General features: G+C 48.8%; 1 protein-coding gene across 1 annotated transcript; it reads left to right on the top strand.

The window, feature by feature from the left end:
* Positions 1 to 17,731, top strand: SUMF1 (sulfatase modifying factor 1). Its single transcript, XM_072127294.1, has 9 exons — positions 1 to 238; positions 4,225 to 4,398; positions 4,568 to 4,642; positions 7,727 to 7,809; positions 7,964 to 8,086; positions 14,786 to 14,900; positions 16,020 to 16,133; positions 16,498 to 16,557; positions 17,058 to 17,731. Exons 1-9 carry the CDS (start codon positions 29 to 31, stop codon positions 17,154 to 17,156), a joined length of 1,053 nt encoding a protein of 350 aa, XP_071983395.1. The 5' UTR covers positions 1 to 28; the 3' UTR covers positions 17,157 to 17,731.
* The last annotated feature ends 527 nt before the right edge of the window (positions 17,732 to 18,258 follow it).

Below are 18,258 nucleotides of genomic sequence, written 5' to 3'. Positions count from 1 at the left end.
GGTCAGCTGACCGCCGTCACGTGACCTGATGATGGCGGCGCCCGTTGCTGCTGCCGCACTCTGCCCCGGGCACCGGGCGCTGTTCCTGCTGCTGCCGCTGCTGTGCCCGGTGCTCGGAGACTGCGGCTGTAACTCCGCACAGCGAGAGGGCAATGCCCACAGCCACCACCAGGGGGCGGCCTACAGATACTCCAGAGAAGCCAATGAGCTGCCAACCGGGGCCCGACACCCGGACAACGTAATGAGGGACCCGGGTACAGGGGAGGAGGAGAGGGACCTGGGTACAGAGGAGGAGGAGGAGAGGGACCTGGATACAGGGGAGGAGGAGGAGGAGGAGAGGGACCTGAGTACAGGGGAGGAGGAGGAGAGGGACCTGAGTACAGAGGAGGAGGAGGAGGAGAGGGACCTGGGTACAGAGGAGGAGGAGGAGAGGGACCTGGGTACAGAGGAGGAGGAGGAGAGGGACCTGGATACAGGGGAGGAGGAGGAGGAGAGGGACCTGAGTACAGGGGAGGAGGAGGAGAGGGACCTGAGTACAGGGGAGGAGGAGGAGAGGGACCTGGATACAGGGGAGGAGGAGGAGAGGGACCTGGATACAGGGGAGGAGGAGGAGGAGGAGAGGGACCTGGATACAGGGGAGGAGAGGGACCTGGGTACAGGGGAGGAGGAGGAGAGGGACCTGGATACAGGGGAGGAGGAGGAGGAGAGGGACCTGGATACAGGGGAGGAGGTGAGGGACCTGGATACAGGGGAGGAGGAGGAGAGGGACCTGGGTACAGGGGAGGAGGAGGAGGAGAGGGACCTGGATACAGGGGAGGAGGAGGAGGAGGAGGAGGAGGAGAGGGACCTGGATATAGGGGAGGAGGAGGAGAGGGACCTGGGTACAGAGGAGGAGGAGGAGAGGGACCTGGGTACAGGGGAGGAGGAGGAGGAGGAGGAGGAGAGGGACCTGGATATAGGGGAGGAGGAGGAGAGGGACCTGGGTACAGGGGAGGAGGAGGAGGAGGAGGAGGAGAGGGACCTGGATATAGGGGAGGAGGAGGAGAGGGACCTGGGTACAGAGGAGGAGGAGGAGAGGGACCTGGGTACAGGGGAGGAGGAGGGGAGGGACCTGGGTACAGGGGAGGAGGAGGAGAGGGACCTGGGTACAGAGGAGGAGGAGAGGGACCTGGGTACAGGGGAGGAGGAGGAGAGGGACCTGGGTACAGGGGAGGAGGAGGAGAGGGACCTGGGTACAGGGGAGGAGGAGGAGAGGGACCTGGGTACAGAGGAGGAGGAGAGGGACCTGGGTACAGGGGAGGAGGAGGAGAGGGACCTGGGTACAGGGGAGGAGGAGGAGGAGGAGGAGGAGAGGGACCTGGATATAGGGGAGGAGGAGGAGAGGGACCTGGGTACAGAGGAGGAGGAGGAGAGGGACCTGGGTACAGGGGAGGAGGAGGGGAGGGACCTGGGTACAGGGGAGGAGGAGGAGAGGGACCTGGGTACAGAGGAGGAGGAGAGGGACCTGGGTACAGGGGAGGAGGAGGAGAGGGACCTGGGTACAGGGGAGGAGGAGGAGAGGGACCTGGGTACAGAGGAGGAGGAGAGGGACCTGGGTACAGGGGAGGAGGAGGAGGAGGTGAGGGACCTGGGTACAGAGGAGGAGGAGAGGGACCTGGGTACAGAGGAGGAGGAGAGGGACCTGGGTACAGAGGAGGAGGAGAGGGACCTGGGTACAGGGGAGGAGGAGGAGGAGAGGGACCTGGGTACAGGGGAGGAGGAGGAGGAGAGGGACCTGGGTACAGGGGAGGAGGAGGAGGAGGAGAGGGACCTGGGTACAGGGGAGGAGGAGGAGGAGAGGGACCTGGGTACAGGGGAGGAGGAGGAGAGGGACCTGGGTACAGGGGAGGAGGAGGAGAGGGACCTGGGTACAGGGGAGGAGGAGGAGGAGGAGAGGGACCTGGGTACAGGGGAGGAGGAGGAGGTGAGGGACCTGGGTACAGAGGAGGAGAGGGACCTGGGTACAGAGGAGGAGGAGGAGAGGGACCTGGGTACAGAGGAGGAGGAGGAGGAGAGGGACCTGGGTACAGATGAGGAGGAGAGGGACCTGGGTACAGAGGAGGAGGAGGAGAGGGACCTGGGTACAGGGGAGGAGGAGGAGAGGGACCTGGGTACAGAGGAGGAGGAGGAGAGGGACCTGGGTACAGAGGAGGAGGAGGAGAGGGACCTGGGTACAGAGGAGGAGGAGGAGAGGGACCTGGGTACAGAGGAGGAGGAGGAGAGGGACCTGGATACAGGGGAGGAGAGGGACCTGGGTACAGGGGAGGAGGAGGAGAGGGACCTGGATACAGGGGAGGAGGAGGAGGTGAGGGACCTGGATACAGGGGAGGAGGAGGAGAGGGACCTGGGTACAGGGGAGGAGGAGGAGGAGGAGGAGGAGAGGGACCTGGATATAGGGGAGGAGGAGGAGAGGGACCTGGGTACAGAGGAGGAGGAGGAGAGGGACCTGGGTACAGGGGAGGAGGAGGGGAGGGACCTGGGTACAGGGGAGGAGGAGGAGAGGGACCTGGGTACAGAGGAGGAGGAGAGGGACCTGGGTACAGGGGAGGAGGAGGAGAGGGACCTGGGTACAGGGGAGGAGGAGGAGAGGGACCTGGGTACAGAGGAGGAGGAGAGGGACCTGGGTACAGGGGAGGAGGAGGAGGAGGTGAGGGACCTGGGTACAGAGGAGGAGGAGAGGGACCTGGGTACAGAGGAGGAGGAGAGGGACCTGGGTACAGGGGAGGAGGAGGAGAGGGACCTGGGTACAGAGGAGGAGGAGGAGGAGGAGAGGGACCTGGGTACAGGGGAGGAGGAGGAGGAGAGGGACCTGGGTACAGGGGAGGAGGAGGAGGAGAGGGACCTGGGTACAGGGGGGGAGGAGGAGGAGGAGAGGGACCTGGGTACAGGGGAGGAGGAGGAGAGGGACCTGGGTACAGGGGAGGAGGAGGAGAGGGACCTGGGTACAGGGGAGGAGGAGGAGAGGGACCTGGGTACAGGGGAGGAGGAGGAGAGGGACCTGGGTACAGGGGAGGAGGAGGAGGTGAGGGACCTGGGTACAGAGGAGGAGAGGGACCTGGGTACAGAGGAGGAGAGGGACCTGGGTACAGAGGAGGAGGAGGAGGAGAGGGACCTGGGTACAGATGAGGAGGAGAGGGACCTGGGTACAGAGGAGGAGGAGGAGAGGGACCTGGGTACAGGGGAGGAGGAGGAGAGGGACCTGGGTACAGAGGAGGAGGAGGAGAGGGACCTGGGTACAGAGGAGGAGGAGGAGAGGCACCTGGGTACAGAGGAGGAGGAGTGGGACCTGGATACAGGAAAGGAGGAGGAGGAGGAAAGGGACCTGGGTACAGGGGAGGAGGAGGAGGAAAGGGACCTGGGTACAGGGGAGGAGGAGGAGAGGGACCTGGGTACAGGGGAGGAGGAGGAGAGGGACCTGGGTACAGAGGAGGAGGAGGAGAGGGACCTGGGTACAGAGGAGGAGGAGGAGAGGGACCTGGGTACAGAGGAGGAGGAGGAGGAGAGGGACCTGGGTACAGGGGAGGAGGAGGAGAGGGACCTGGGTACAGGGGAGGAGGAGGAGAGGGACCTGGGTACAGAGGAGGAGGAGGAGAGGGACCTGGGTACAGAGGAGGAGGAGGAGAGGGACCTGGGTACAGAGGAGGAGGAGGAGGAGAGGGACCTGGGTACAGAGGAGGAGAGGGACCCGGGTACAGAGGGGGAGGAGGAGAGGGACCTGGGTACAGAGGAGGAGGAGGAGGAGAGGGACCCGGGTACAGAGGAGGAGGAGGAGGAGAGGGACCTGGGTACAGAGGAGGAGGAGGAGAGGGACCTGGGTACAGAGGAGGAGGAGGAGAGGGACCTGGGTACAGAGGAGGAGGAGGAGAGGGACCTGGGTACAGAGGAGGAGGAGGAGAGGGACCTGGGTACAGAGGAGGAGGAGGAGAGGGACCTGGGTACAGAGGAGGAGGAGGAGAGGGACCTGGGTACAGAGGAGGAGGAGGAGAGGGACCTGGGTACAGAGGAGGAGGAGGAGAGGGACCTGGGTACAGAGGAGGAGGAGGAGAGGGACCTGGATACAGAAGAGGAGTAGGAGCTGGGTGCATAGGAGGAGGAGGGAACTGGGTGCAGAGGAGGAGGAGGAGGGAGCTGGGTGCAGAGGATGGGGGTAGTCCTTATGATGATGCTCTTCCTTGGTCCCCGCAGATGGTCCTCCTGCCCTCGGGGGTCTTCACTATGGGCACGGATGATCCTGGGATCCCCCCTGATGGAGAGGGTCCGGCGCGGAGGGTCCACATCGACTCCTTTTATATGGACAAGTATGAAGTCAGTAATGAAGAGTTTGAGAAGTTTGTGGCAGCGACCGGTCATGTGACTGAGGTGAGGGGCGACCGGTGACCCTGTATACACCGTATATACTACTACCCCCATTATCCTTAGTGCCCCTGCTATCCCTCCTGTGACAGGGAGTGTTATCAGTGGGACGTCCTCCTCCCACTCCGCCGGTCGCCATGTGCTTCCTGACTGTCACCTTATCACTCATTTCCAGGCAGAGAAGTTCGGAGACTCGTTTGTGTTTGAAGGGTTAATAAGCGAAGACGTGAAGAGCAACATCGACAAGGCGGTGAGTCCGAGGGCAGCGGGGGGTCCTGGGGGTCCGCAAGTCAGGGGGGAAGGAGCAATTCAATGCAGAGAGCTCAGGGCACAGCAGTGTGAGGACACGCCCCCAGTGCACTTGGAGAAGCTACAATTCTGGAATTTTAATCTAAAGATCACAGTCCTGCTGCTACTAACAACATACACAAAGGTCTGATTACACATCTCTCCGGGGATAATACATAACACTGACTGCAGAGAGCACAGAGCACAGCAGTGTGAGGTCTGATTACACATCTCTCCGGGGACAATACATAACACTGGTTGCAGAAAGCACAGAGCACAGCAGTGTGAGGTCTGATTACACATCTCTCCCAGGACAATACATAACACTGGCTGCAGAGAGCACAGAGCACCGCAGTGTGAGGTCTGTTTACACATCTCTCCAGGGACAATACATAACACTGGCTGCAGAGAGCACAGAGCACAGCAGTGTGAGGTCTGATTACACATCTCTCCAGGGACAATACATAACACTGGCTGCAGAGAGCACAGAGCACAGCAGTGTGAGGTCTGATTACACATCTCTCCAGGGACAATACATAACACTGACTGCAGAGAGCACAGAGCACAGCAGTGTGAGGTCTGATTACACATCTCTCCAGGGACAATACATAACACTGGCTGCAGAGAGCACAGAGCACAGCAGTGTGAGGTCTGATTACACATCTCTCCAGGGACAATACATAACACTGGCTGCAGAGAGCACAGAGCACAGCAGTGTGAGGTCTGATTACACGTCTCTCCAGGTACATGACACTGGCTGCAGAGAGCACAGAGCACAGCAGTGTGAGGTGTGATTACACATCTCTCCAGGGACAATACATAACACTGGCTGCAGAGAGCACAGAGCACAGCAGTGTGAGGTCTGATTACACATCTCTCCAGGGACAATACATAATACTGGCTACAGAGGGCACAGAGCACAGCAGTGTGAGGTCTGAGAACACATCTCTCCAGGGACAGTACATAACACTGGCTGCAGAGAGCACAGAGCAGAGCACAGCAGTGTGAGGTCTGATTACACATCTCTCCAGGGACAATACATAACACTGGCTGCAGAGAGCACAGAGCACAGCAGTGTGAGGTCTGATTACACATCTCTCCAGGAACAATACATAACACTGGCTGCAGAGAGCACAGAGCACAGCAGTGTGAGGTCTGATTACACATCTCTCCAGGGACAATACATAACACTGGCTGCAGAGAGCACAGAGCACAGCAGTGTGAGGTCTGATTACACATCTCTCCAGGGACAATACATAACACTGGCTGCAGAGAGCACAGAGCACAGCAGTGTGAGGTCTGATTACACATCTCTCCAGGGACAATACATAACACTGGCTGCAGAGAGCACAGAGCTCAGCAGTGTGAGGTCTGATTACACATCTCTCCAGGGACAATACATAACACTGGCTGCAGAGAGCACAGAGCACAGCAGTGTGAGGTCTGATTACACATCTCTCCAGGGACAATACACAACACAGGCTACAGAGAGCACAGCAGTGTGAGGTATGAATCCACATCCCTCCAGGGACAATACATAACACTGGCTGCAGAGAGCACAGAGCACAGCAGTGTGAGGTCTGATCACACATCTCCCCAGGGACAATACATAACACTGGCTGCAGAGCGCACAGAGCACAGCAGTGTGAGGTCTGATTACACATCTCTCCAGGGACAATACATAACACTGGCTGCAGAGCGCACAGAGCACAGCAGTGTGAGGTCTGATTACACATCTCTCCAGGGACAATACATAACACTGGCTGCAGAGAGCACAGAGCACAGCAGTGTGAGGTCTGATTACACATCTCTCCAGGGACAATACACAACACAGGCTACAGAGAGCATAGAGCACAGCAGTGTGAGGTCTGATTACACATCTCTCCAGGGACAATACATAGCACTGGCTGCAGAGAGCACAGAGCACAGCAGTGTAAGGACTGATTACACATCTCTCCAGTGACAATACATTACACTGGCTGCAGAGAGCACAGAGCACAGCAGTGTGAGGTCTGATTACGCATCTCTCCAGGGATAATACATATCACTGGCTGCAGAGAGCACAGAGCACAGCAGTGTGAGGTCTGATTACACATCTCTCCAGGGACAATACATAACACTGGCTGCAGAGAGCACAGAGCACAGCAGTGTGAGGTCTGATTACACATCTCTCCAGGGACAATACATAACACTGGCTGCAGAGAGCACAGAGCACAGCAGTGTGAGGTCTGATTACACATCTCTCCAGGGACAATACATAACACTGGCTGCAGAGAGCACAGAGCACAGCAGTGTGAGGTCTGATTACACATCTCTCCAGGGACAATACATAACACTGGCTGCAGGGAGCACAGAGCACAGCAGTGTGAGGTCTGATTACACATCTCTCCAGGGACAATACATAACACTGGCTGCAGAGAGCACAGAGCACAGCAGTGTGAGCTCTGATTACACATCTCACCAGGGACAATACATAACACTGGCTGCAGTCTGTATGGTTGGACCTGCTGACAGGTTCCCTTTAATATAATAAACAATAAGTAAAAGTGTAGAAGAGAATCTAGAAGCGGTGGTGGAACTACAACTCCCAGCCTCCTCCCATCTCTTATAGTGAAGAATTTCTTCCCATGTTCTTGTAGCGGCGGCTCCGTGTGATTTTGATGCTGCGCCCCCCGGGGGAGCTGGACCTTTCTGAACTCATTATCATTTGTGCTAATTAGATGAAACGCAATTATAATCCTGCGCTCCCGGTGGGATCCGGAGATTCGTTCTCTGCTTCCCAAGGTGACGGGAAAGGCAGCGGCGTGAGAGGGGTTAATCATGGCGAGGAATATGGCGGCAGATCTCAGCGGGTCACATGACCCTGCTATCTGACAGTAATATGTTCTGCCCATACGCGGGATGGACAGCGCCAGCCGCAGGCGCTGCAGTGAGATGTGGACGCGGAGCGATGGTGACACGCGGCTCTTTCACGCCCGGGCAGAGAGCGATGTGACAGATGTGTCCTGACAACCCTCCGCGCTGACAACTCTCATCCTCCGCACAGGTCGCAGCTGCTCCATGGTGGCTCCCGGTGAAAGGAGCCGACTGGAGGCATCCGGAGGGACCGGACTCCGACATCCTGCACAGGTACCTACATAATCTGCACGCTCTAGTCACATCCAAAGCTACTCCTACACAACATGGCGCCCCCTGGTGCACATTTCCTTACATAGTATGAGCCTTGTGCAGCTCTATATACTGTCCCCTTCTATATGTCCCACATCTCCTCCTCTACCCCCAGAATGGATCATCCTGCCCTACACGTGTCCTGGAACGACGCCTCCGCCTACTGCACCTGGAGCGGGAAACGCCTCCCCACCGAGGGAGAGTGGGAGTATGCCTGCCGGGGGGGCCTGGAGAACAGGTGTGGTATATACAGTACTATACATGTACATAGGGGGCGGTATTATAGTAGTTATATTCCTGTACATAGGGGGCAGTATTATAGTAGTTATATTCCTGTACATAGGGGGCGGTATTATAGTAGTTATATTCCTGTACATAGGGGGCAGTATTATAGTAGTTATATTCCTGTACATAGGAGGCAGTATTATAGTAGTTATATTCCTGTACATAGGGGGCAGTATTATAGTAGTTATATTCCTGTACATAGTGGGCAGTATTATAGTAGTTATATTCTTGTACATAGGGGCAGTATTATAGTAGTTATATTCTTGTACATAGGGGGCAGTATTATAGTAGTTATATTCCTGTACATAGGGGGCAGTATTATAGTAGTTATATTCCTGTACATAGGGGGCAGTATTATAGTAGTTATATTCTTGTACATAGGGGGCAGTATTATAGTAGTTATATTCCTGTACATAGGGGGCAGTATTATAGTAGTTATATTCTTGTACATAGGGGGCAGTATTATAGTAGTTATATTCCTGTACATAGGGGGCGGTATTATAGTAGTTATATTCCTGTACATAGGAGGCAGTATTATAGTAGTTATATTCTTGTACATAGGGGGCAGTATTATAGTAGTTATATTCCTGTACATAGGAGGCAGTATTATAGTAGTTATATTCTTGTACATAGGAGGCAGTATTATAGTAGTTATATTCTTGTACATAGGGAGCAGTATTATAGTAGTTATATTCTTGTACATAGGGGGCAGTATTATAGTAGTTATATTCCTGTACATAGGGGGCAGTATTATAGTAGTTATATTCCTGTACATAGGGGGCAGTATTATAGTAGTTATATTCCTGTACATAGGGGGCGGTATTATAGTAGTTATATTCCTGTACATAGGGGGCGGTATTATAGTAGTTATATTCCTGTACATAGGGGGCAGTATTATAGTAGTTATATTCCTGTACATAGGGGGCAGTATTATAGTAGTTATATTCCTGTACATAGGGGGCAGTATTATAGCAGTTATATTCTTGTACATAGGGGGCAGTATTATAGTAGTTATATTCCTGTACATAGGGGGCAGTATTATAGTAGTTATATTCCTGTACATAGGGGGCAGTATTATAGTAGTTATATTCCTGTACATAGGGGGCAGTATTATAGTAGTTATATTCCTGTACATAGGGGGCAGTATTATAATAGTTATATTCCTGTACATAGGGGGCAGTATTATAGTAGTTATATTCCTGTACATAGGGGGCAGTATTATAGTAGTTATATTCCTGTACATAGGGGGCAGTATTATAGTAGTTATATTCCTGTACATAGGGGGCAGTATTATAGTAGTTATATTCTTGTACATAGGGGGCAGTATTATAGTAGTTATATTCCTGTACATAGGGGGCAGTATTATAGTAGTTATATTCTTGTACATAGGGGGCAGTGTTATAGTAGTTATATTCTTGTACATAGGGGACAGTATTATAGTAGTTATATTCCTGTACATAGGGGGCAGTATTATAGTAGTTATATTCTTGTACATAGGGGGAAGTATTATAGTAGTTATATTCCTGTACATAGGGGGCAGTATTATAGTAGTTATATTCCTGTACATAGGGGGCAGTATTATAGTAGTTATATTCTTGTACATAGGGGGCAGTATTATAGTAGTTATATTCCTGTACATAGGGGGTAGTATTATAGTAGTTATATCCTTGTACATAGGGGGCAGTATTATAGTAGTTATATTCTTGTACATAGGGAGCAGTATTATAGTAGTTATATTCTTGTACATAGGGGGTAGTATTATAGTAGTTATATTCCTGTACATAGGGGGCAGTATTATAGTAGTTATATTCCTGTACATAGGGGGCAGTATTATAGTAGTTATATTCCGGTACATAGGGGGCAGTATTATAGTAGTTATATTCCTGTACATAGGGGGCAGTATTATAGTAGTTATATTCCTGTACATAGGAGGCAGTATTATAGTAGTTATATTCTTGTACATAGGGGGCAGTATTATAGTAGTTATATTCCTGTACATAGGGGGCAGTATTATAGTAGTTATATTCCTGTACATAGGAGGCAGTATTATAGTAGTTATATTCCTGTACATAGAGGGCAGTATTATAGTAGTTATATTCTTGTACATAGGGGCAGTATTATAGTAGTTATATTCCTGTACATAGGGGGCAGTATTATAGTAGTTATATTCTTGTACATAGGGGGCAGTATTATAGTAGTTATATTCTTGTACATAGGGGGCAGTATTATAGTAGTTATATTTCTGTACATAGGGGGCAGTATTATAGTAGTTATATTCCTGTACATAGGGGGCAGTATTATAGTAGTTATATTCTTGTACATAGGGGGCAGTATTATAGTAGTTATATTTCTGTACATAGGGGGCAGTATTATAGTAGTTATATTCCTGTACATAGGGGGCAGTATTATAGTAGTTATATTCTTGTACATAGGGGGCAGTATTATAGTAGTTATATTCCTGTACATAGGGGGCAGTATTATAGTAGTTATATTCTTGTACATAGGAGGCAGTATTATAGTAGTTATATTCTTGTACATAGGGGGCAGTATTATAGTAGTTATATTCCTGTACATAGGGGGCAGTATTATAGTAGTTATATTCTTGTACATAGGGGGCAGTATTATAGTAGTTATATTCCTGTACATAGGGGGCAGTATTATAGTAGTTATATTCCTGTACATAGGGGGCAGTATTATAGTAGTTATATTCCTGTACATAGGGGCAGTATTATAGTAGTTATATTCCTGTACATAGGAGGCAGTATTATAGTAGTTATATTCCTGTACATAGGGGCAGTATTATAGTAGTTATATTCCTGTACATAGGGGCAGTATTATAGTAGTTATATTCTTGTACATAGGGGCAGTATTATAGTAGTTATATTCCTGTACATAGGGGGCAATATTATAGTAGTTATATTCTTGTACATAGGGGGCAGTATTATAGTAGTTATATTCCTGTACATAGGGGGCAGTATTATAGTAGTTATATTCCTGTACATAGGGGGCAGTATTATAGTAGTTATATTCCTGTACATAGGGGGCAGTATTATAGTAGTTATATTCCTGTACATAGGGGGCAGTATTATAGTAGTTATATTCCTGTACATAGGGGCAGTATTATAGTAGTTATATTCCTGTACATAGGGGGCAGTATTATAGTAGTTATATTCCTGTACATAGGGGCAGTATTATAGTAGTTATATTCCTGTACATAGGAGGCAGTATTATAGTAGTTATATTCCTGTACATAGGGGCAGTATTATAGTAGTTATATTCCTGTACATAGGGGCAGTATTATAGTAGTTATATTCTTGTACATAGGGGCAGTATTATAGTAGTTATATTCCTGTACATAGGGGGCAATATTATAGTAGTTATATTCTTGTACATAGGGGGCAGTATTATAGTAGTTATATTCCTGTACATAGGGGGCAGTATTATAGTAGTTATATTCCTGTACATAGGGGGCAGTATTATAGTAGTTATATTCCTGTACATAGGGGGCAGTATTATAGTAGTTATATTCTTGTACATAGGGTGCAGTATTATAGTAGTTATATTTCTGTACATAGGGGGCAGTATTATAGTAGTTATATTCCTGTACATAGGGGGCAGTATTATAGTAGTTATATTTCTGTACATAGGGGGCAGTATTATAGTAGTTATACTCCTGTACATAGGGGGCAGTATTATAGTAGTTATATTCTTGTACATAGGGGCAGTATTATAGTAGTTATATTCCTGTACATAGGGAGCAGTATTATAGTAGTTATATTCTTGTTCATAGGGGCAGTATTATAGTAGTTATATTCCTGTACATAGGGGGCAGTATTATAGCAGTTATATTCCTGTACATAGGGGGCAGTATTATAGTAGTTATATTCCTGTACATAGGGGGCAGTATTATAGCAGTTATATTCCTGTACATAGGGGGCAGTATTATAGTAGTTATATTCCTGTACATAGGGAGCAGTATTATAGTAGTTATATTCTTGTACATAGGGGGCAGTAATATAGTAGTTATATTCGTGTACATAGGGGGCAGCATTATAGTAGTTATATTCTTGTACATAGGGGCAGTATTATAGTAGTTATATTCTTGTACATAGGGGGCAGTATTATAGTAGTTATATTCCTGTACATAGGGAGCAGTATTATAGTAGTTATATTCTTGTACATAGGGGGCAGTATTATAGTAGTTATATTCCTGTACATAGGGGGCAGTATTATAGTAGTTATATTCTGGTGCATAGAGGGCAGTATTATAGTAGTTATATTCTTGTACATAGGGGCAGTATTATAGTAGTTATATTCCTGTACATAGGGGGCAGTATTATAGTAGTTATATTCTTGTACATAGGGGGCAGTATTATAGTAGTTATATCCTTGTACATAGGGGCAGTATTATAGTAGTTATATTTCTGTACATAGGGGGCAGTATTATAGTAGTTATATTCCTGTACATAGGGGGCAGTATTATAGTAGTTATATTCTTGTACATAGGGGGCAGTATTATAGTAGTTATATTCTTGTACATAGGGGGCAGTATTATAGTAGTTATATTCCTGTACATAGGGGGCAGTATTATAGTAGTTATATTCCTGTACATAGGAGGCAGTATTATAGTAGTTATATTCTTGTACATAGGGGGCAGTATTATAGTAGTTATATTCCTGTACATAGGGGGCAGTATTATAGTAGTTATATTCCTGTACATAGGGGGCAGTATTATAGTAGTTATATTCCTGTACATAGGGGGCAGTATTATAGTAGTTATATTCCTGTACATAGGGGGCAGTATTATAGTAGTTATATTCCTGTACATAGGGGGCAGTATTATAGTAGTTATATTCCTGTACATAGGGGGCAGTATTATAGTAGTTATATTCTTGTACATAGGGGGCAGTATTATAGTAGTTATATCCCTGTACATAGGGGGCAGTATTATAGTAGTTATATTCTTGTACATAGGGGGCAGTATTATAGTAGTTATATTCCTGTACATAGGGGCAGTATTATAGTAGTTATATTCCTGTACATAGGGGGCAGTATTATAGTAGTTATATTCCTGTACATAGGGGCAGTATTATAGTAGTTATATTCTTGTACATAGGGGGCAGTATTATAGTAGTTATATTCCTGTACATAGGGGGCAGTATTATAGTAGTTATATTCCTGTACATAGGGGGCAGTATTATAGTAGTTATATTCCTGTACACATGGGGCAGTATTATAGTAGTTATATTCTTGTACATAGGGGGCAGTATTATAGTAGTTATATTCTTGTACATAGGGGGCAGTATTATAGTAGTTATATTCTTGTACATAGGGGGCAGTATTATAGTAGTTATATTCCTGTACATAGGGGGCAGTATTATAGTAGTTATATTCCTGTACATAGGGGGCAGTATTATAGTAGTTATATTCCTGTACATAGGGGCAGTATTATAGTAGTTATATTCTTGTACATAGGGGGCAGTATTATAGTAGTTATATTCTTGTACATAGGGGGCAGTATTATAGTAGTTATATCCCTGTACATAGGGGGCAGTATTATAGTAGTTATATTCTTGTACATAGGGGGCAGTATTATAGTAGTTATATTCCTGTACATAGGGGCAGTATTATAGTAGTTATATTCCTGTACAAAGGGGGCAGTATTATAGTAGTTATATTCCTGTACATAGGGGCAGTATTATAGTAGTTATATTCTTGTACATAGGGGGCAGTATTATAGTAGTTATATTCCTGTACATAGGGGGCAGTATTATAGTAGTTATATTCCTGTACATAGGGGGCAGTATTATAGTAGTTATATTCCTGTACACATGGGGCAGTATTATAGTAGTTATATTCCTGTACATAGGGGGCAGTATTATAGTAGTTATATTCCTGTACATAGGGGGCAGTATTATAGTAGTTATATTCCTGTACATAGGGGCAGTATTATAGTAGTTATATTCTTGTACATAGGGGGCAGTATTATAGTAGTTATATTCCTGTACATAGGGGGCAGTATTATAGTAGTTATATTCCTGTACATAGGGGGCAGTATTATAGTAGTTATATTCTTGTACATAGGGGGCAGTATTATAGTAGTTATATTCTTGTACATAGGAGGCAGTATTATAGTAGTTATATTCTTGTACATAGGAGGCAGTATTATAGTAGTTATATTCCTGTACATAGGGGGCAGTATTATAGTAGTTATATTCCTGTACATAGGGGGCAGTATTATAGTAGTTATATTCCTGTACATAGGGGGCAGTATTATAGTAGTTATATTCCTGTACATAGGGGGCAGTATTGTGAATATTAACCCTTGAGGGGTCATGATATGCTGGCTCTGTCTGTGTGGGTACAAGGCTTCAGTCTAATAATAGCTGTATGTTTCCTGTGCGGGGGCTCAGCATTGATCAGTATAATTATATTGTCATTTACATTTCTATTCTCTGTGAGTGAATGAAGTTCTTGTATCGGTGATTATTCTGGTATCATTGATTTACATCACATCCTCTGGGTCGAGTCTTTGGGTCGTATAGTCAGTGACTTTGCTCTCTATCTTATACTGTATTTGCTGTATTTGGGTGTTTATTTACCTTCATTGCTCTCCCTGAACTGATAAATTCAGACATATTTTTTCTTAAAGATTATTCCCATGGGGAAACAAACTGGAGCCAAAAGGAGAACATTATGCCAATGTCTGGCAAGGAGAATTCCCCAATATCAACACCGGGGAAGATGGATACATGCAGACAGCACCGGTGAGACTTATCCTGTACTGATCCTGAGTTACATCCTGTATTATACTCCAGAGCTGCACTCACTATTCTGCTGCTGGTGCAGTCACTGTGTACATACATGACATTACTTATCCTGTACTGATCCTGAGTTACATCCTGTATTATACCCCAGAGCTGCACTCACTATTCTGCTGGTGGTGCAGTCACTGTGTACATACATGACATTACTTATCCTGTACTGATCCTGAGTTACATCCTGTATTATACTCCAGAGCTGCACTCACTATTCTGCTGCTGGTGCAGTCACTGTGTACATACATGACATTACTTATCCTGTACTGAGCCTGAGTTACATCCTGTATTATACTCCAGAGCTGCACTCACTATTCTGCTGCTGGTGCAGTCACTGTGTACATACATGACATTACTTATCCTGTACTGATCCTGAGTTACATCCTGTATTATACCCCAGAGCTGCACTCACTATTCTGCTGCTGGTGCAGTCACTGTGTACATACATGACATTACTTATCCTGTACTGAGCCTGAGTTACATCCTGTATTATACTCCAGAGCTGCACTCACTATTCTGCTGCTGGTGCAGTCACTGTGTACATACATGACATTACTTATCCTGTACTGATCCTGAGTTACATCCTGTATTATACCCCAGAGCTGCACTCACTATTCTGCTGCTGGTGCAGTCACTGTGTACATACATGACATTACTTATCCTGTACTGATCCTGAGTTACATCCTGTATTATACCCCAGAGCTGCACTCACTATTCTGCTGCTGGTGCAGTCACTGTGTACATACATGACATTACTTATCCTGTACTGATCCTGAGTTACATCCTGTATTATACCCCAGAGCTGCACTCACTATTCTGCTGCTGGTGGAGTCACTGTGTACATACATGACATTACTTATCCTGTACTGATCCTGAGTTACATCCTGTATTATACTCTAGAGCTGCACTCACTATTCTGCTGGTGCAGTCACTGTGTACATACATGACATTGCTTATCTTGTACTGATCCTGAGTTACATCCTGTATTATACCCCAGAGCTGCACTCACTATTCTGCTGCTGGTGCAGTCACTGTGTACATGACATTACTGTCTTGCCTCTCCTCCAGGTCACGGCTTTCCCTCCTAATGGTTACGGTCTGTATAATATGGTGGGGAACGCCTGGGAATGGACCTCTGACTGGTGGAGCACCCAGCACACTGTGGACGAGGCTCATAACCCGGTGAGACTTTGGGTTCCTCAGGAAGTTGTAGCGGGTCCAAAGTATTAAGTGTGATGTAAGTCACAGGACCCGTATGCTCTGAGCACTGGCTTTACACTGCAGCGCTGCTTCTCCTAGTTGTGGAGTCAGATGCCCTCTGGGGGTTGGGGTTAGAGCTGCACTTTAATCCCTCGTCGCTGTCGTTCTTTACTTCCAGGATGTTTCTGTGCAGGATAAAGCTGCAGTGTAAAGCATGGGGGGCACAGCAGGACACGGCAGGACATTGCTTCACAAAGAAACAGACATTTCTAGCAAAAGTGAAGTTGCCCTTTAAATCCCGACCTCGGGACGAACATCGCTTATTCTTTGACTTTATCTTTCACAGAAAGGTCCGAGCTCAGGAAAGGACAAAGTGAAGAAAGGCGGCTCCTACATGTGCCACAAGGTGAGGGTCAGACACAGCGCTGTGTATGCTATAGTAGCAGCAGGACTGTGATATATGAATTTACATTCCAGGATTGTAGCTACTCAAAGTGCACTGGGGGCGTGTCCTCACACTGCTGTGCTCTGTTCATAGCTGCTTCACAGCATCTGTAGTATTCAGCCAGAAGCCTACTCTATTCTGTACTCAGTTTGTAGGAGAGGGGAGTGCAGAAGATAAATGCAGGGACCTAAGAGCACAGCAGTGTTAGGAGACGCCCCCAGTGCATTTGGTGAAGCTACAATCCTGGAATACATACAGCTGAGTCTATGTTACATGAGACTGGTTACAACCATGGGAAGTTTACTGCTGGAGAACAAATCTTTGCTCTTAACTCCTGATGTATTTCCACCTGTTCTGATACATTGTAACAAACTCTCAGCTGTCAAAAATGCTTGTATTTGCTGACAAGAAGCAGAGATCTGTAATACAACCACTTCTGATCTCCTCCTTTCTCCCGGTAGTCGTACTGCTACAGATACCGCTGCGCCGCACGGAGTCAGAACACCCCGGATAGCTCCTCCTCCAACCTCGGATTCCGCTGCGCGATGGGCACCGCATAGCACGGGGCGGCCCAATGCCAGGAGCTGAGGGCAGGGGTGCACCAAGGACTGCCAGGACAGGGGGGGAGCTGAGGGCAGGGGTGCACCAAGGACTGCCAGGACAGGGGGAGCTGATGCCAGGGAGGCACCAAGGACTGCCAGGACAGGGGGAGCTGATGCCAGGGGTGTACCAAGGACTGCCAGGACAGGGGGGAGCTGATGCCAGGGAGGCACCAAGGACTGCCAGGACAGGGGGGAGCTGATGCCAGGGAGGCACCAAGGACTGCCAGGACAGGGGGAGCTGATGCCAGGGGTGCACCAAGGACTGCCAGGACAGGGGGAGCTGATGCCAGGGGTGTACCAAGGACTGCCAGGACAGGGGGGAGCTGATGCCAGGGAGGCACCAAGGACTGCCAGGACAGGGGGGAGCTGATGCCAGGGAGGCACCAAGGACTGCCAGGACAGGGGGAGCTGATGCCAGGGGTGCACCAAGGACTGCCAGGACAGGGGGAGCTGATGCCAGGGGTGCACCAAGGACTGCCAGGACAGGGGGAGCTGATGCCAGGGGTGCACCAAGGACTGCCAGGACAGGGGGGAGCTGAGGCCAGGGGGACTGCCAGGGCGGGGTGGGTGCACCAAGGACTGCCAGGACGGGGGGAGCTGATGCCATTTGTGCACCATGGACTGCCAGGATGGGGGGGGAAGAGTACCAAGCACCACCAGGCCAGGGAGGGGATGATGCCAGGCAGTACCAGGGACCACCAGGTCAGAGGGGAGGGGATGATACCAGGCAGTACCAAGGACCACCAGGCCAGGGAGGGGATGATGCCAGGCAGTACCAAGGACCAACAGGCCAGGGAGGGGATGATGCCAGGCAGTACCAAGGACCTCCAGGCCTGGGGGGGATGATACCAGGCAGTACCAAGGACCACAGGCCAGGGAGGGGATGATACCAGGCAGTACCAAGCACCACCAGACCAGGGAGGGGATGATGCCAGGCAGTACCAAGGACCTCCAGGCCTGGGGGGGATGATACCAGGCAGTACCAAGGGCCACCAGGCCAGGGGGGGGATGATGCCAGGCACTACCAAGGACCACCAGACCAGGGAGGGGATGATGCCAG

Source organism: Engystomops pustulosus, chromosome 10 (assembly GCF_040894005.1).
Source record: "Engystomops pustulosus chromosome 10, aEngPut4.maternal, whole genome shotgun sequence".
NCBI classification, from domain to species: Eukaryota; Metazoa; Chordata; class Amphibia; order Anura; family Leptodactylidae; genus Engystomops; species Engystomops pustulosus.
This window is presented reverse-complemented; position numbering and strand designations above follow the sequence as displayed.

What these genes read in the sequence shown, in the direction of transcription:
- SUMF1 (XM_072127294.1), top strand. Translation starts at nt 29, where the DNA reads ATGATGGCGGCGCCCGTTGCTGCTGCCGCACTCTGCCCCGGGCACCGG. An exon ending in CGACCGGTCATGTGACTGAG is followed by an intron (nt 4,399 to 4,567) that starts GTGAGGGGCGAC and finishes ACTCATTTCCAG; the next exon opens with GCAGAGAAGTTCGGAGACTC. An exon ending in GATACATGCAGACAGCACCG is followed by an intron (nt 14,901 to 16,019) that starts GTGAGACTTATC and finishes CCTCTCCTCCAG; the next exon opens with GTCACGGCTTTCCCTCCTAA.